Source organism: Budorcas taxicolor, chromosome 1 (genome assembly GCF_023091745.1).
Source record: "Budorcas taxicolor isolate Tak-1 chromosome 1, Takin1.1, whole genome shotgun sequence".
NCBI classification, from domain to species: Eukaryota; Metazoa; Chordata; class Mammalia; order Artiodactyla; family Bovidae; genus Budorcas; species Budorcas taxicolor.
The window spans coordinates 27,526,732-27,543,057 of NC_068910.1; the positions used below are offsets into that span (position 1 = coordinate 27,526,732).

Sequence of the window (16,326 nt, forward strand, 5' to 3'; positions counted from 1 at the left end):
CCTAGGGATCGAACTCGAGTCTCCTGGACGGCAGGCAGACTCTTTACCATCTTAGCCACCAGGGAAGCCCAAGCACCAAACATCTTTTTTTTTTTAACCTTTTGACTCAGAAATTCCACTCCTTGGAATTCATGCTAGAGAAATAAATACGTTGCAAAGATGTATGTGCAAGGTCATTCATATAAGCATCCTTTCTAATAGCAACCAACCAAAAAAAAAAAAAAAAAGACAACTTTCCAATAATAGGGGATTGGTTAAATCAGTTATACAGCCCTCCTATGGGATATTATGCAGATATTAAGATAATGATGCCTCTTACTTAATAATAGGCATGTGGGAATGTTAATGATTTAGTGTTTAGGTTTTAAAGAAGGGTACAGACCATACGTGTGGTATGATATGATATATGTTTGTATGTATGTGTTGGTAAATACATTTATTGAAGCAATTTAAATATATATATTAACCACCTACTATGTGCTAGCACTGTTCTAGCCATTTGGAAATACAAAGTCCAAACCTTCATGGAGCTTACCATCAGGTGGGAGGAAAAGAGTAGTATTAGGTCAATAACATATTCTGTAAATTCGGGTAGTAGTATGTGCTATGAAAAAAAGCAAAGCAGAATATGAGGGGAAGTGGCAAGGTAAGAGAGTATGAATTAGTTTAGATAAGTTATCCAAAAAAGGCCACTTAGGGAACAAAGAATTGAAATGAGGCCTGGTTAATGTCAATTCTCGGAGAAGGCAATGGCAACCCACTCCAGTGCTCTTGCCTGGAAACTCCCATGGACGGAGGAGCCTGGTAGGCTGCAGTCCATGGGGTCGCAAAGAGTTGGACACGACTGAGCGACTTCACTTTCACTTTTCACTTTCATGCATTGGAGAAGGAAATGGCAACCCACTCCAGTATTCTTGCCTGGAGAATCCCAGGGACTGAGGAGCCTGATGGGCTGCCGTCTATAGGGTCGCACAGAGTCGGACACGAGTAAAGCGACTTAGCAGCAGCAGCAGCAGCAACAATGTCAATTCTGGGAGAACATAGCCCAGACAGATGATTAGCCAAATAAAAAGAGAGAGAGAGAGAGCTTTACAAGTGTGCAGAAGAGCTAGAGGGGCAGAGAGATGGTAACAAAACGGGGGGAGATGGGTGGAGATAGGGATGGTGGAAAATATGGGTTGGGAGATAGGAAGAGCCAGGTGATGTGGATCTTTGAAAGCCATTGTAAGGAGTTTAGGATTTACTCTCTGTAATGGGAACTGTTGGATTAAAGAGATGAATGATAGGAAATTATTTGCATTTTTAAAGATCATTTTGGATGCTATGTCATGAATACTCAGAGGGAAAATCTAGGAAAAACATACCGAAATGGAGCAGTTTATCTCTGCCTAATGCAATTAGGTTTATGTTCCTTTTTCTAATTATCTGTATGCTTTGAATTCTAGAAAAGAATATTTATTACTTTTAAAATTAAGGAGGGGAAAATGTAAAGTTTTCTACTGTTGGAAAAAATAACAAAATGTCACTTCCTATTTACTGTAAACTTCAGAGTTAGTCTATAACATAAAATGTTAAATTTGAGAATACGAGAAATGTACAATAGGATTTTTTGTCTAATAACTGATTCTTTGTGTTCTTTCTTAAGCATATATTTTAAATTATGTGCTTACATAAATGCAATATATATATATATGAATTAAGTTCAAAAATAAAAGCATCAGTTTAAGAAAAGCAAGACCAACATCCAGTGTTTGAATTATACGTGGATGCATGAATAGAGTTGTCATGTATTAAGAGCACGAAATAAGCCAGAGACTCCAGTCCTGGTGTCCAGACCACAAAGAAGGATATTACTGCTGACAGGAATTAGGAGTGCTCCCTTAAACTGGCAAAGGGTCTGAGAATTCTCTTACCAAGCAGACAGCTTTTTTTTTTTCCCCCTAAAGCAGTGGGGATGATACCCTTGCATCCTGATAAGACAGCCCATGACAAGCACAATACTTCTTTGTGTTTTATCTTAAAATTCAGGTAAAGTTAACCTTTTATCTCATAAGAAATGTACTTACTTGCTTCCGTATGAAGATACTTTGGTGATTACTTGGTGGTTAGATTACCTCCTTGGTGAGGACTTCTTTCCTGCCATCATGCTGACACTCTAAATCAGATCCACTTCGTTTCCCTTAAAGCACATCATATTTTTCTACATATCACTATTTGTAAACACATGTTGCCCCATCATTACATACAGTGTTTATTTCCTACAAGAGATTATGTGCCACTTCGGGGTAGAAACCATGTCTCTTTTATGTCCAGCACAATACTTAATGAATAGTTTTCAAATGAATAAAAGATAACTTTTTTCTTCAAATACCTTCAAGGAAAACTATTACTCAAGGAGACTGTACCGCATTTATCTTGTGGCTTTAAGTATGACCCATTTCACAATCCACATCCTCACCTCTACCCTCACCAGGATAAAACTGCCTCAGTTTCAAAAGCACTAGAATAGAATTAGTAGAAGAGAAGTAATGCTTATCAATTCTATCATCAGCTATTAATTCTGTGTATGTCTCTGAAATATATTATAGATCCTATAAAGTAGTACAGTCTAATCAGTACAGTAAAAAAGCAAATATATGTCTCCCAAAACTGGGATAAACGCCCATTAAAAAAGGCACTCACTCTCTGTAAAGATAATTCCATGAATGCATACATAGCTGGCTAGAGGACAGATGGATAAATAATAGTAATAATTTCCCCTGTGTTGAGCATTGAGCTTATTAGGTATTGTGCTAAGTATCTTATTTCATCTAAAATTCACAATTACAGTGGTGATTTTTATTAACTCCATTTATAACTCAGGAACCTGAGACTTGAACCAAAGAGCTTTCAGAAGCCATTCTACCAATAAGTGATGGAGTTAAGGTTCAAACCTGGGTCGCTCTATCACACACCCAAGAGTTTAGAGTCTTAACCATTCCCCAGTCCCTCCAAACTGGATCCAATTCTTAAATGTGAGCTTACAAGAAAGAGGGAGCTTAGAATATCTACAGACAATGTTATTCAGTGCCCTTAATTTTCCATTTGCTTTGATAAAGATAATCACACACAGGGAGTCACTGCAGGTCTTTTGAAGAAGAGCCTCGTAACAGCTGTTCCAAAAACCTGCGCAAAAATGGAGGCTGGAGAGCTGTCCCATTCTTCTAATGGAATCCCAGCCATTGCTTTAAATTGCGTAACAGGCTGCACAAAAATGAGCCTGGAAATTTTTCATGATTGATATACTTATAACCTACTTCTGGGAACATGAATGCAATCATATGTTCAGTCATTTAATTTATGCTCAAACTCTCATAAGTCATAGAAGCGAGCTGAGAGTTTGGCATAATATTGAAGAACAATGGTGTAGTTGCTAACTTTGTGAAGAACTGCCTTTTCTTTTTGGGAATGATTTTATTCTCTTGAGTACTAAAATGATGCTGCTGCTGCTGATAATAATAGCTAATATTTATTAAACATTTGCTGAATGCTAGACAATACTAAGTGCTTGGGATGAATTTCTCATGTGATCCTCACAATCCTTTGAAATAGTCACTATTTTTTCTTTCCCTTTTTTGTTTCATTGTTTTATTCATTCATTTATGAGTGAATGAACCTGTCTTAAGCTACTGTGTCCCATTCAAAGATGAATGTAATATGATCTGTGCACTCAAGGAATTCACTATCTAGTGAGTAGAGGGAGTATGCAGGCATATGAACTGTTTGCTGTCGCTGTTGAGTTGCTAAGTCATGCCCTACTCTTTGTGACCCCATGGACTGTAGCCTGCTAGCCTCCTCTGTCTATGGGATTTCCCAGGCATGAAGACTGGAATGGGTTGCCATTTCTTTCTCCAAGGGATCCTCCCAATCCAGGAATTGAACCCGGGTCTCCTGTTTGTCAGGCGAATTCTTTACCCTTGTGCCACCAGAGAAGCCCCTGGCACATGAGCTAATAAGTTAATAATTAGTGTCCAGTGTGGTTAGGATTACAATTAACATGGTTGAGATACTGGCAATTGTATTTCCCCCAATTGTTCTTAATATCACTTTCCACTCTTCCGTGTTTCACAATTCTAGAGCAGGCAACCAAAGCTCAAGACCTGTCGCTTCTCTGTCTGAATGCAGTGGTGCTTACCTGGCATTTCAGGTGCTTGCTTCTTCCTTCTTGCATCTTGCATATCACTGCCAAATTCATCTTCCCCCAGTCACTCCTATAAATAGGTCCTCCCTTTGCTTGGAAAATCAAGAATCCTTAAAAAATAAGTTAATGACAAAACAATTTTTTTTAAGCTCAGGCTCCTTGCTTTAAGAAACTTCTACAATCTTACTAAGAGTTTCTATTTTCCTACTACTCCTAATCGTGAGGCTGCTGTTCTCGTACATTATCATATTTACTACTGGAGGAGCAATTTTTGTGCATTTATTTCTCTTTACCATGATTCATGCTAAAATACCAATAGTGTTCGTATTGAAAAACCCTGAGCCAAGCTGTAGGCTCTCAGGGTCGGGACTATGTCATGTTCATTATTTTATTACTCTCAGCAAATCAGGGAGCTTTGACTATGCAAAGTACCCAATAAACATTTGCTGAACCACAACTCAAACATTATCTGCTGAAATGATTTTTTAAAAACGACAATTGTTAGACAGTATTTTTTAATATATATTAAACCCATTGCTTATTATATCCCATTCTATTTTCATGGGAAAATTCCTCACAGTGAACAACAACAGAAAAAATTTTTTAAAAATGGGATTTCTGCTCCATTTACAACTTATCACCAAGAGATGGATTCACTCTCCTTTTATAGTCTGTCTTCTGCTTGATAGCAATAGGACCTGGTATAAGGGCGAAATCAAGACTCATGATTAAAGTGGCCTTAGTGATTTTAAGAATCTCTCAAGGAAAGATGAACATTCTTGAAAAAGTTGAAGATCAGATATTTCCTGAACATGGCACATTCATAGAATCTCAGAATCCCAGGGTTAAAAGGGACTTTTAAGATTCTTTTTCACTATCACCACAGATAAGAGAGAGTTGGGTTTTACAGCTGATATTTAATTAATTCAGTTCTTCTAAGAGAGAAAAGTTCTTAGAGAAGTTAGACATCTACCTCATAAGTTTCTTATGGATTCATAAAGTGTTCACTAGTGGGAATTTCTCTTAAAATGCTATGACAAATGAAATGAAGCAACATGTAGCTAAGACTAGCAAGAAACAAGTGTGATCAACTGTTCCTTCCCAAATTATTTTTTAAGTTAATTTTGCAAAAACCTGAATGATTTTGTTTCCTGCAAGTGTTCAGGTTGATACAAAATTTATTTTCAATAATAATAGAGCAGAGAGAATTCATTCATCCACTCTTAAGTCAATACATGTTTTTCTTAGAGAACTATGATTTTTAAACTCACAACTAAAATGAGTTCGCATTATCATGGTGGAAAACATGGGTTTTTATGGTCAAGCAGGCCTGAATTCTTGTGTAAATTTCTGAACTCTACCTGTATAAGCTTCGGAAAGTTACTTAAACTTTGTGGGCCTTATTTTTTTTAATCTAAAAAAACAAATGGTCTCATGATATCTACTTCATAGGATTGCTTTGAAGAATGAAATAATACATTTAAAAGTATCTAACATAGAGACACACAAGAAGTATTTGGAAATGTCAGTTATCATTTGTATTATTGAACTGACCATTATAATGCAAGGTATCTTAGAATTATTTCTATTTACAGTTTTATTATTATACTTACCTCTGTAAGAAAAATCATTAAAAAAAATAAACTAGCATTAATATTAGCTCATTTTATTAAATCCAATTGTTCATTCCTTGTCCAATATTCAGAAGGTTTTCAGTAGCTTCCAAATTGGGAGAAGAGAAGGCAATTTTTAAATCCTTTCTTTGTGAATTCTTTAAAAGATATTTCAGGGAATGTGAGTTCATAAAAAAAGGGGGGGATGAGAAACTATATTTTGACCTAGGCCATAAAATAATAGGTATTAAAATGACTGTGTAATGCATAAAGCAGAAACAACACAGGTCTAATAGCATCTTAAGAAAAGCGATCCTGGAAAAATGAACTAGATTCCAAAAAGCCGGAGGGAATACCAAGTCATCAAACTCCATGTAGGAGAAGCAACTGTAATATGAATTTTTCGAGACCATCAGCAGATCTGGGACATTTTTATTCTTAAAAAGCTTTTTCTCTTTCCCTCCATGCTGGTGAGTCTTTATAAACTTGAATTAAAAGTGATACTCAGGATTTGAGGTGCATTCCTTTTCCTACAGCCTACATGTTCATGCGGGAGATATTAATGCTTGAGAGAAAGGGGAGAAGCTGCTTTGTTAGCTTGCAACAAAGTAGGTCAGCTGTGAGAGGGCAAAGAACAGCCTGAAGAAGATGGAACGGGGTCCTTTAGAAAGAGGCAAAGATACTAACGGCTGACCTTACCAGCAGTTATTCATTATCTGTGAGCCTCTGTGAATGAAGGGGGACAGATGCTAAATCTAAGACCTTTGGGAAAGGCAGTTTCCCCTCCAAGCAAAGATCATAGGGTCTCTGTTCTTGGTGGTTGAGATGCAGGGCACAATACTGAAATATTAGGTGGGCTTTAAGGGGACAAGCATGGCAAGTGTCATTGGCTTGTGTGTGACCGAACTTAAGCCAGAAGGGAGCCTCAGCTTGGAAGCTCTCGAGAAGCACTGCCAAACACTGACTTGTATCTTATGTTCCTGAAAGCTTTGCCATTTGGTTTTATTCCCCTTCAACTCAACATATGCTTTTCTTGCTTCCAAAATATCTGCTTCTCTATTTAGTATTGTCAACCTATTAGTTCACACAAATAAGGCCTCTTAATTTATAACAAGATTCTTCTTCTACTCCACATCCTGATGTTGAACCCTACTATTAAAAAGAAAATCATTCAAAGCATTCATAATCATTTTGGACCCTCAAGAATAGTGATCCCCACCATTGTGGTACCTGGGACTGAGTTTGTGGAAGATAGCTTTTCCACGGACTGGGTGTGGGGGGATCTTTCAGGATGATTCAAGAGCATTACATTTATTGTGCCCTTTGTGTTAGTCGCTCAGTCGTGTCTGACTCTTTACAACCCCATGGACTGTAGCCCGCCAGGCTCCTCTGTCCATGGAATTCTCCAGGCAAGAATACTGGAATGAGTTGCCATTCCCTTCTCCAGGAGATCTTCCCAACCCAGGAATTGAACCTGATTCTCATGCCTTGCAGACAGGTACTTTACTGTCTGAACCACCTGGGAAGCCCTTTGTGCACTTTATTTGCAATGTAATGCCACTGCTGATCTGAAGGTGAAACAGGTCCATGGTCCAGAGGCTGGAGACCCTTGCTGTAGAGGATTTGTGTTTTCTGTTTTTAGCCTGAGTTTTTCAAAAATATCACATTGTTTTGCACATGGATAGAACAATACGCAAGATTTTTACTTCCTCTGCTTGCTCTGTCCAATGGAGTTGTGTTTTCTGTGATTTGGTCTAGTCTACATGTAAGGTGTATATCAAATGTAGGCAAAGTTATCCTTGAAAAAAAATCTTTCAGTTGACCATAGAGTAGATATGATTTTGCATATGTAATCCTGCAGAATAATTTTTGTTCAAAGGGAAGTTTGAGGAAGACTGAATTCTAAAGGAGGGGAAGTCTGAAATAAGAAAAGTGTGGAAGAGGGAAACTTAAATGCAGATAAATGGATGTTTAAGCCATTCTGCTTCTGAGGTAGCAGTCTGATCTCTCTAGGGCATGCTGGATGGATAGAGAATTTTAATGTGCTCCTGCTTCCCTATACCATGAACCCCATTTCATTTTAACATTAATGCCCTGTGATGTTAAGAGATGTCCTGTGATTTCTTTGTTTTGTTTTGTTTTTTAATTTAAATTTATTTATTTTAATTGGAGGCTAATTATTTTACAATATTGTATTGGTTTTGCCATACATCAACATGAATCCACCACGGGTGTACATGTGTTTCCCATCCTGAACCCCCCTCTTACCTCCCTCCCCGTACCATCCCTCTGGGTCATCCCAATATACCAGCCCCAAGCATCCTGCACCCTGCATCGAACCTAGACTGGCAATTCTTATATGATATTATACATATTTCAATGCCATTCTCCCAAATCATTCCCCCCTCCCTCTCCCACAGAGTCCAAAAGACTGTCCTATACATCTGTGTCTCTTTTGCTATCTCGCATACAGGGTTATTGTTACCATCTTTCTAAATTCCATATATATGTGTTAGTATACTGTATTGGTGTTTTTCTTTCTGGCTTACTTCACTCTGTATAATAGGCTCCAGTTTCATCCACCTCATTAGAACTGATTCAAATGTATTCTTTTTAATGGCTGAGTAATACTCCATTGTGTTTATGTACCACAGCTTTCTTATCCATTCATCTGCTGATGGACATCTAGGTTGCTTCCATGTTCTGGCTATTATAAACAGTGCTGTGATGAACATTGGGGTACATGTGTCTCTTTCAATTCTGGTTTCCTTGGTGTGTATGCCCAGCAGTGGGATTTCTGGGTCATATGGCAGTTCTGTTTTCAGTTTTTAAAGAAATCTCCACACTGTTCTCCATAATGGCTGTACTAGTTTGCATTCCCACCAACAGTGTAAGAGGGTTCCCTTTTTTCCACATCCTCTCCAGCATTTATTGCTTGTAGACTTTTGGATCGCAGCCATTCTGACTGGTGTGAAATGGTACCTCATTGTGGTTTTGATTTGCATTTCTCTGATAATGAGTGATGTTGAGCATGTTTTCATGTGTTTGTTAGCCATCTGTACGTCTTCTTCAAAGAAATGTCTATTTAGTTCTTTGGCCCATTTTTTTGATTGGGTCGTTTATTTTTCTGGAATTGAGAAACTATAAGCAAGGTGAAAAGACAGCCTTCAGAATGGGAGAAAATAATAGCAAATGAAGCTACTGACAAACAACTAATCTCAAAAATATACGAGCAACTCCTGCAGCTCAATTCTTTGTTGTTTTGAGACAAAATATCATGGTAGAGACAACGTGGGAATGTGAGGGATTGAAAAGTGACTTTTTTTTTTTTTTTTTTTTTTGGATAAAGACCTAGAGTTCCAGTTCAGTGTAAAGACAGCCATTTGGAAAGTATCACAAAAGAAACACTCACAGATATGTTAAGGATTTTTCATGAAAAAGCCAGGTGAATTTGATAAAAAATAAGAATAAAAAAACCAATGCCTTGAGGATCCTCAGAAATGACCAATGCTTATGCAGAAATCATTTTCACTCAAGATATTAAAGCTCTGGGGCTGCTTGATTTGTACTGAGTGAATCCAGTCTCTAGTTTTATAAAATCTCATTGTCCAAAAAAGTGTGCTATAAATCCAGCCACTAAATTCGTTGCCAGCTTCCTAATGTGGTCATCCTCGGTGTCACCCTAAAAAGTAGAGCTGTTTTATCTGAGGCTCAGGTTTTAAAATTTCCACTCATATCACCTCAAACACATTGAAAGGAAACACACTGAAAGCTCACATCAAATATACTTTTGACTGTAAACAAATAGTTTCCTTTATTATGACTGTTGGTTTTAATTTCTCAGGCTTTCTTTTGTACTTTCCATCAGTTCACTTTTTTCTATTTTTCAGTAGGCCTTTGAAATTCTCAAAGGCCCTAGGCTGGGAGATAAACCCTAATGCTGGGGGTAAATAAACTGGCCTTTCTGAAAAAGAACAGCTCGGTCAGTCATTCTAAAGAACATTTAGTCCTTTTGTCCCTCACACTGAAAAGAAAGTACCAAATTCTTGATCTACAAAACAAACGCAGAAGTTTCTCTAGCAAGTAAATGCCCCCATTCTTCATATTTTCATCATACAAGGAGATTCTGGACAAAATGTAGCTTGATGAAACCAGATGGCATCATTATATTTGCATTTGAAGATGTTTTAAGTTAAAATCTTACTCTTCTTAATAGTGTTCTTACCCAATCATGAAAGGTTAAAAAGGACCTAATGTGTCTCATAGAACATTAACATCTATAGAAGGACACAGTCTCATGCCCAGATTGGATGAATTGCAAACAAACCTGTTTCCTGTCTTTGCACAGCCTCCATTGTGATCGGGAAATGGTGGTGTGAGATGGAGCCTTGTCTAGAAGGAGAAGAGTGTAAGACACTCCCTGATAATTCTGGATGGATGTGTGCTACAGGCAATAAAATCAAGACCACAAGAGTAAGTTTTTTGTTTTTTGTTTTCCCAAATGTCTCATGCATGTTACAAACTGTACTGTTTGCCTTTGGGTTATATAAAGAACACCCAGAGAGGCTTTGAACAGGAGAGAAAGAAGCCTTTTCTCCAGCAGAAACTATTTTTGATGGTTCAGATCAGTGTCCATCCATCAAAGAGAAGTTAGAGATTGAACTTGACTTCTCCATACTGAGCAGTTTAGTGTGTCTGTTATGGACTCATAAACAAAGTTAGGCTGCCATCGCCGAAGGGAAGAGGGGCAGTGAGGCGCGTATTTGGATAATGCATTGGACATCTATGGTGCTCAGAATAGATAATAAAATAAGATCTTACCTAATTCATCCAGATGGTTTTCTAAAAAGCTCTGCATTTAAGTACTGCTATTTTCTTAAGGTTGTTTAAAGGAATTTTGATGCCCTTTTAGGGAAATGAAAGGTTTCTCTGATGTGAATAATTGTTCTTTGCTTTGTGTGGTTGAAACAGGAATTGGCTTCAAAATATGTAATGATGTGTATGAGGCTACCCAGCCCATCAGAACTGGTGTCATGAGGCTGGAAAAGGTTAGAGAAGCCAGTCTAGGCCAGTTGTTGACTCTGTAGTTGCTGGTTCATAAGAAAGTTTGAAAGTTCTAATGAGGGTACTGAGGGGGGGTCCTTTAGGGTGTGTAAGACAGTAACTATTCACTACACAAAACTCTATTAGTACAAAAGTCTATTTGTATTTTAACAGTCAGTATGGTGATATGTACATGAACCATGAGAATATCAGCCCTGTTATGTGTGAATATGTTGCAAGTATTGGGTCCTTTTTAAAGCAAGCTCCACTAGTTAAAATTCCAATATGTTGAACTTGTAAGTTTCCAAAAGAATGATCCAAATTTCAAAGGGCATATCTGATTCCAGCCCCTCAATCATGAGTCTTAACCTGGTCTTTCTTCTCAGAATTTTCATTTCAAAAAATAAAATTGGTTCTTGCATTTTTGTGATGCAGAAAACATAACACTTTATGAAACTTTTTATAAGTGAAGGCTCTGTTTTTCTAGTTTAGTTGCCTATGCTGACCACGTTAGCCAGTAAATGGCTCTACGTCCCTGGCTTGCAGCCAGAAGGCTTGTCAAAATCATCCTATCTTGTTAACCTACAAATTGAAGGTGCCAAGAAGTTCAATCTGGACTATTGTATTTCATTTCAGTGCAACATCTACAGAAGAGAGTGTTTAAAACTGAACCTAGTTTGTGCTAATATCCCAGAAGTCATCTTAATTAGCTGGTCTAGAGTATGGATTTTTTGGTTTCCCTTTGGCTACATTTTTCATGAAGGTGATTTTACCAGATAATTTGAAGCTACCCTTGCAAGTTAGTTTTAAGCTGCTCTGTATTTTAGCCAGTATGGTTGGAAATCAATAGCTGTTGTTTTGAACATGTTGTTGACATACTCTCTGCCAAATCTGCATTCCCTATTCCAAGTGATAACCAATCACCCTTCATTGACGGTAATCCTTGCTCTCATAGTACCTTCAGACTTAAAACTCCTTAAAGAACAATAATGCAAGTCAAAATATTTCAGAATTTAGGTATGTAAAGTTTCAAGAGTACCAATGAGAAGACTCTTTGGCTGACAGAAAATAAAACAGAACAGAGAAATTGTTAATGCTGCTTATTTGTGACTCATGTCACTTTCTTTTATTTGGCTTTCATAGAGTATATTTTAAAGCCATCATGCTTGCGGTAATACATCCTAGACATTCTTCTGAATCACCAAAGTACGGTGTGTGGAATCTGATCATGGTAATAGAGTCAAGTACACATTGTGTTCACTATGCCATAGGTGGGCTGAACGCAATCCAAATAGTTGAACAGTATAAGAGAAATAAATCACCCTTACAGGCAGTTTAAAAGCAGAAGATGTACCTGTTTCTGATGTGTACATCTGTTTCAGGCAAAGAAATAAGAGAGTCCTCTATAGCTATGTGTGTGGCACATCAGTCAACTAAAAATTCTCAAGTCTCTCTTTAGAGAAGGAAAAGGAAGGCAGTAGAAAAAGCTGAATGTTTCAGACCTTACGAAAACCCAAACACTGCAATTGACATATTTTCTTCCCCCTTCTTTACAAAGAAATTCATGATGAAATAAACACTTTTAAACACAAAAGCCACAAGTTAAGTCCAAATGATATACACAGGCGCTCCATCCCATATAAATGGTTAACACCAGTCCTTAGATCATACGCTCTAAAAAATAGGTTTTATATGAATTTTTCTAGTATCCCTTGTGTGTTTTCCCCCATCGGAGTATAAATATGCCTACACACTTCAAATGTTGACCCTAGCAATTTAACTTTTAAAAGTTTAAGTCACAGATGTATTTTAATTAGGAATCATATGTTTTTGCTGTTCTTTAAGAAGTAATCTTTAGGGTAAAAAATTCAAGACCTTATTAAAGTAAAAGGAAGAATAAAGAAAATCACTTCTTTTTGTTGTATGGGTAAGATTGGCTCAAAGAGTTCTTTAAGAAAAAAACAAAAGCAGAAAACTGAAAAACATACTCAGACTGCTAATGGCAACTGTAAATTTCCTGCAAACTTATTTTTTAAAAGGAGATTCAGTGTAAAGAAATTTGGAGGAAAGGTTCCTGGGACTTCAGGCTTTCTCCCTACATTTTATTTTTCCATATAAACTCCCTATTGTGTGAGTTACTTCCCAACTAATCATCCTAAGCCAAAATTCTCAGCATTTTTTGAAATGTCAATAAAGAAAAGATGGTTTAAAGTGTGCCCTAATTTAAATTTTTAGAATGCTCATTTTTTAAGGAAGGTGGAGAGTAGAAATTCAGTGTTTCATTTAACCCACCAGATACCACAGAATATAGACTAGCCAGGGTAACAGGCCACAGTCTGAAGGAAAATCTTGGGGAAATTGGATCTGGGTGCAATAAAACTCAGAAGGAAGGAGAAAAGATAAGTGGAATCAAGCAGAGGCTTCCCTTTCAGGAGACTTGGCAGAATAAACCATAGGGAAAGAGGAAACTTCCTGAATGCCATGCTATGGAGAGAAAGTAATCACACTTGAGAGGTGCTCCAAAAATTTGGCACGGGCACAGTAAGATAGATGCCTTCTGAGAAGAAGCTTGGTGCATCTGGGTGAAGCTTCTTGGCTGAACTTTAACACTGTTCCTGCTTGATCATAGCTTACATTGTTTTATCAAATTGCTTTGTTGGGAATTTGGAGCAAGACTAAACTACCTAAATATTGGCTAGAGATTTTCTTCCTATAGTTTTAGATATCCATTAGTTTATCCCTTTTCTTTAAACTGATATATGAAAAACGTAAATTGACTAAATTTTACCCCCGTTCCTCCTTGATCATGGCTTCAGTTTTTTTTTTTTTTTTAATTACATTGCTTCGTAGGTAGTTTGTAGCAAGACTAACCTGCCTAAATATTGACTAGAGATTTTTTTCCTATGGTTGTGGATACCCATTGGTTTATCTCTTTTCTTTAAGCTGATGAAGGAAAAGCAGAAGTGTGAAAGGTGAAGAGGCTGTAGTCTATGTATTCAGGAAAGAATCTACTACCTTGTGTATTCAGGAATAATGACTTAATTCAGAAAGCTAGACTTCCCCTTTGAGGAAATAAGTTGTCTGACAATGCTGTAATAATTTATGTGTAGAAAGTGAACAATGATTGTTTGGGGACAGGAAGAGGAAGGGAATAAAATGAGGACAAATCCAAAATCACTCGGGAAGGAAAATTAGTAGATTAAAATACCAGAACGTAATCTGGTTTTATATCTGGGCAAATATCAAGCAATTTCTTGGATTTCCTTCATCCAAGTATGTTAATATCTTTCACATTAGTGAGGAGATCAACAGTTAGTGTACTCTGTAATGTCTCATTCCCTAAAAGAGTAAATTACAGACCTCAGATTGCAATCTAACCCCTCAGATTATATACCTAACCACAATAGCCATCTTTTCAGATGTGATATGCCCTGTGACTCACCCAGTGCAATTCACCAGAGTCATTTGTCCACAGCCTCCTGGCCTTATCCTCCTAATGGCTTTGCGTATCTCCACCGACTCTAATCACCCCAGTGTTGTTTTTTGTTTTTAATATAACTGAGGAGTAAAATACCAGCTTTGACATATTGCAGCTTCTTCACTCCAAATTCCAGCAGGCATGAAAGGTTCTGAGAGTCTTGACAGTCTTGATCTCATCTGTTCGTTTTGCAAGAAATGCCTTTGAGAGAGAGAGAGAGAGAAATGATGGGGAAAGAGGGGAGGCTGGAGTGGGAGTGGCATTTAGAGACTGCAGGAAGGAAGAGTACACTATCTTCTCAAAGAATAAACTGCTGTCAAAATTGCCACAAATGATCCAAGTGTGCTCATTCATTTCTTTAACTAATAAATAGTATTAAACATGTCTTCTCTAAAGTTAAAGTCTTGGGAATGTGATGATGGTCATGACATGGCCCCTGGCCTTCCACGAAGGATAGAGCCTAAAGTCGGGTGGGATGGGGAGAGAGGGAGGGTCATTACACATTTTTTTTTTTAAAGGCAATTCCAGATTAGTTTTGGAAATGTCTTTTTCTCCTTCCTTTCGGTGGAAAAGAAGACAGTGAAAACAAATGTCATAAACACCACTGGACTATAAGAAACCAAAGTTTGAAAGTATCTGTTATTTGTATGGAAAGAGTACAAAAATAAATGTGTGAAGTTTTCTTATACATTCTGCCCCTGGCCCAACCAACTTTTGAATGCAAGCATGTATTACCATTCCTACCTAACCCTGAAAGCTTTAAATGGACTTCACTCCTGGACTCAGAATACTCAGTTTCTAAAACTATAAAGAATTAAGAGATGATGGAGAAAACTGTTTTAAGTCCTAGAACTCTAGAATAGAACCTTCAACTTTATTAGAACCATCATCATGCTCTAAACCAGTGATTCTTCATGCATGCATCCTTCTGAATATGAGTCTTTGGGACCATTATTTGAATGGATTGAATGACATCAGCAGTTATAGAAGTATGCCATTGATTGCCCTTGAAAACTATATCATTGTTTGAGTGGAACAGTTTCTCGCCTTGCAAAGGTCTCTTAAATTCCTCAACAGGTGTGATCCAACCTTGGCAATGACTTCACCTTATACCACCCCTCTGCATCTTACAAGCGACCAACATGACAAGGCTAGTGAATTTCCTTCTCATGACATTCTCATCAGACAGACATAGGAATAACTACATAATTTACAGAAAGAGTCCAGTGCAGAATGAAAACACAAAACCCCTTTTTAAATATTACTAAGAATTTCAAGATGGCAGTTGCAGGTCATTAAACCAAGTGTGAAGTCCTTTTTGGCACAGGGCTCCCCACAGTTACGTAGGTTGCATACCAATGCTCGCAGTCTTGCTTAACCATTGCTCCAAGAGTCTGTGTCCTCGCTTGTGGCAAAAATTAATGAATTGATAAAATATGGTGGCCTGTGCATGTGCTTTGATCACCGTTTGAAAACTACTGCTCTAGGCTTGAACATTTTTTATTTCAGTGCACTTGAAAGAAGCAACATCCTAAAAATTCATGGTGTCCTTAATTTTCCTCCTAATCGTCTTTCTTTGTGCCTTCTTTTCCTTCTTTTCTTCCTGAAATTTCTTTCTTTCTCTCTTTGCTTTCAGATTCACCCAAGAACCTAACAGAAGCATTTGTTATAGTAATAAAGGAAAATCAACTCTGCGGAAAATACATTTTAAAAAGTTAAAACATCTTATACATTAGAAGCCAAATGGATTTCTTATTTGCACTTTGACTGATTACCAGATAAGCACAGTGCTTTTACTGTGTATCACAGAGTATCCTAGAGGGAGAAGACCTGAAGTTTTGGCGGCACCATGGAAAGTGGGTTAAGAAAAAAAAATGGGTTTTCTCAATGCAAATTTTTTGGGATTACGAAGAACGATCAACTATCTTCTCATTTGGATCTATAGTTACTTTGTACCACTTGAAATACATGTATATACATAATATTTTGAAATATTATATATTCTCTTCAAG

The 16,326-nt window shown here is 37.4% G+C and overlaps 1 protein-coding gene across 1 annotated transcript in view; it reads left to right on the forward strand.

Annotated features, from left to right (window-relative positions):
* Positions 1–15,968, forward strand: part of TAFA1 (TAFA chemokine like family member 1) — a 509,833-nt gene extending 493,865 nt beyond the window's left edge. The window contains exons 3-4 of the mRNA XM_052647367.1: positions 10,142–10,266; positions 15,951–15,968. Coding sequence (XP_052503327.1) covers positions 10,142–10,266; positions 15,951–15,968 — 143 coding nt within the window. The remainder of the gene's footprint in view (positions 1–10,141; positions 10,267–15,950) is intronic.
* Positions 15,969–16,326: the final 358 nt, after the last annotated feature.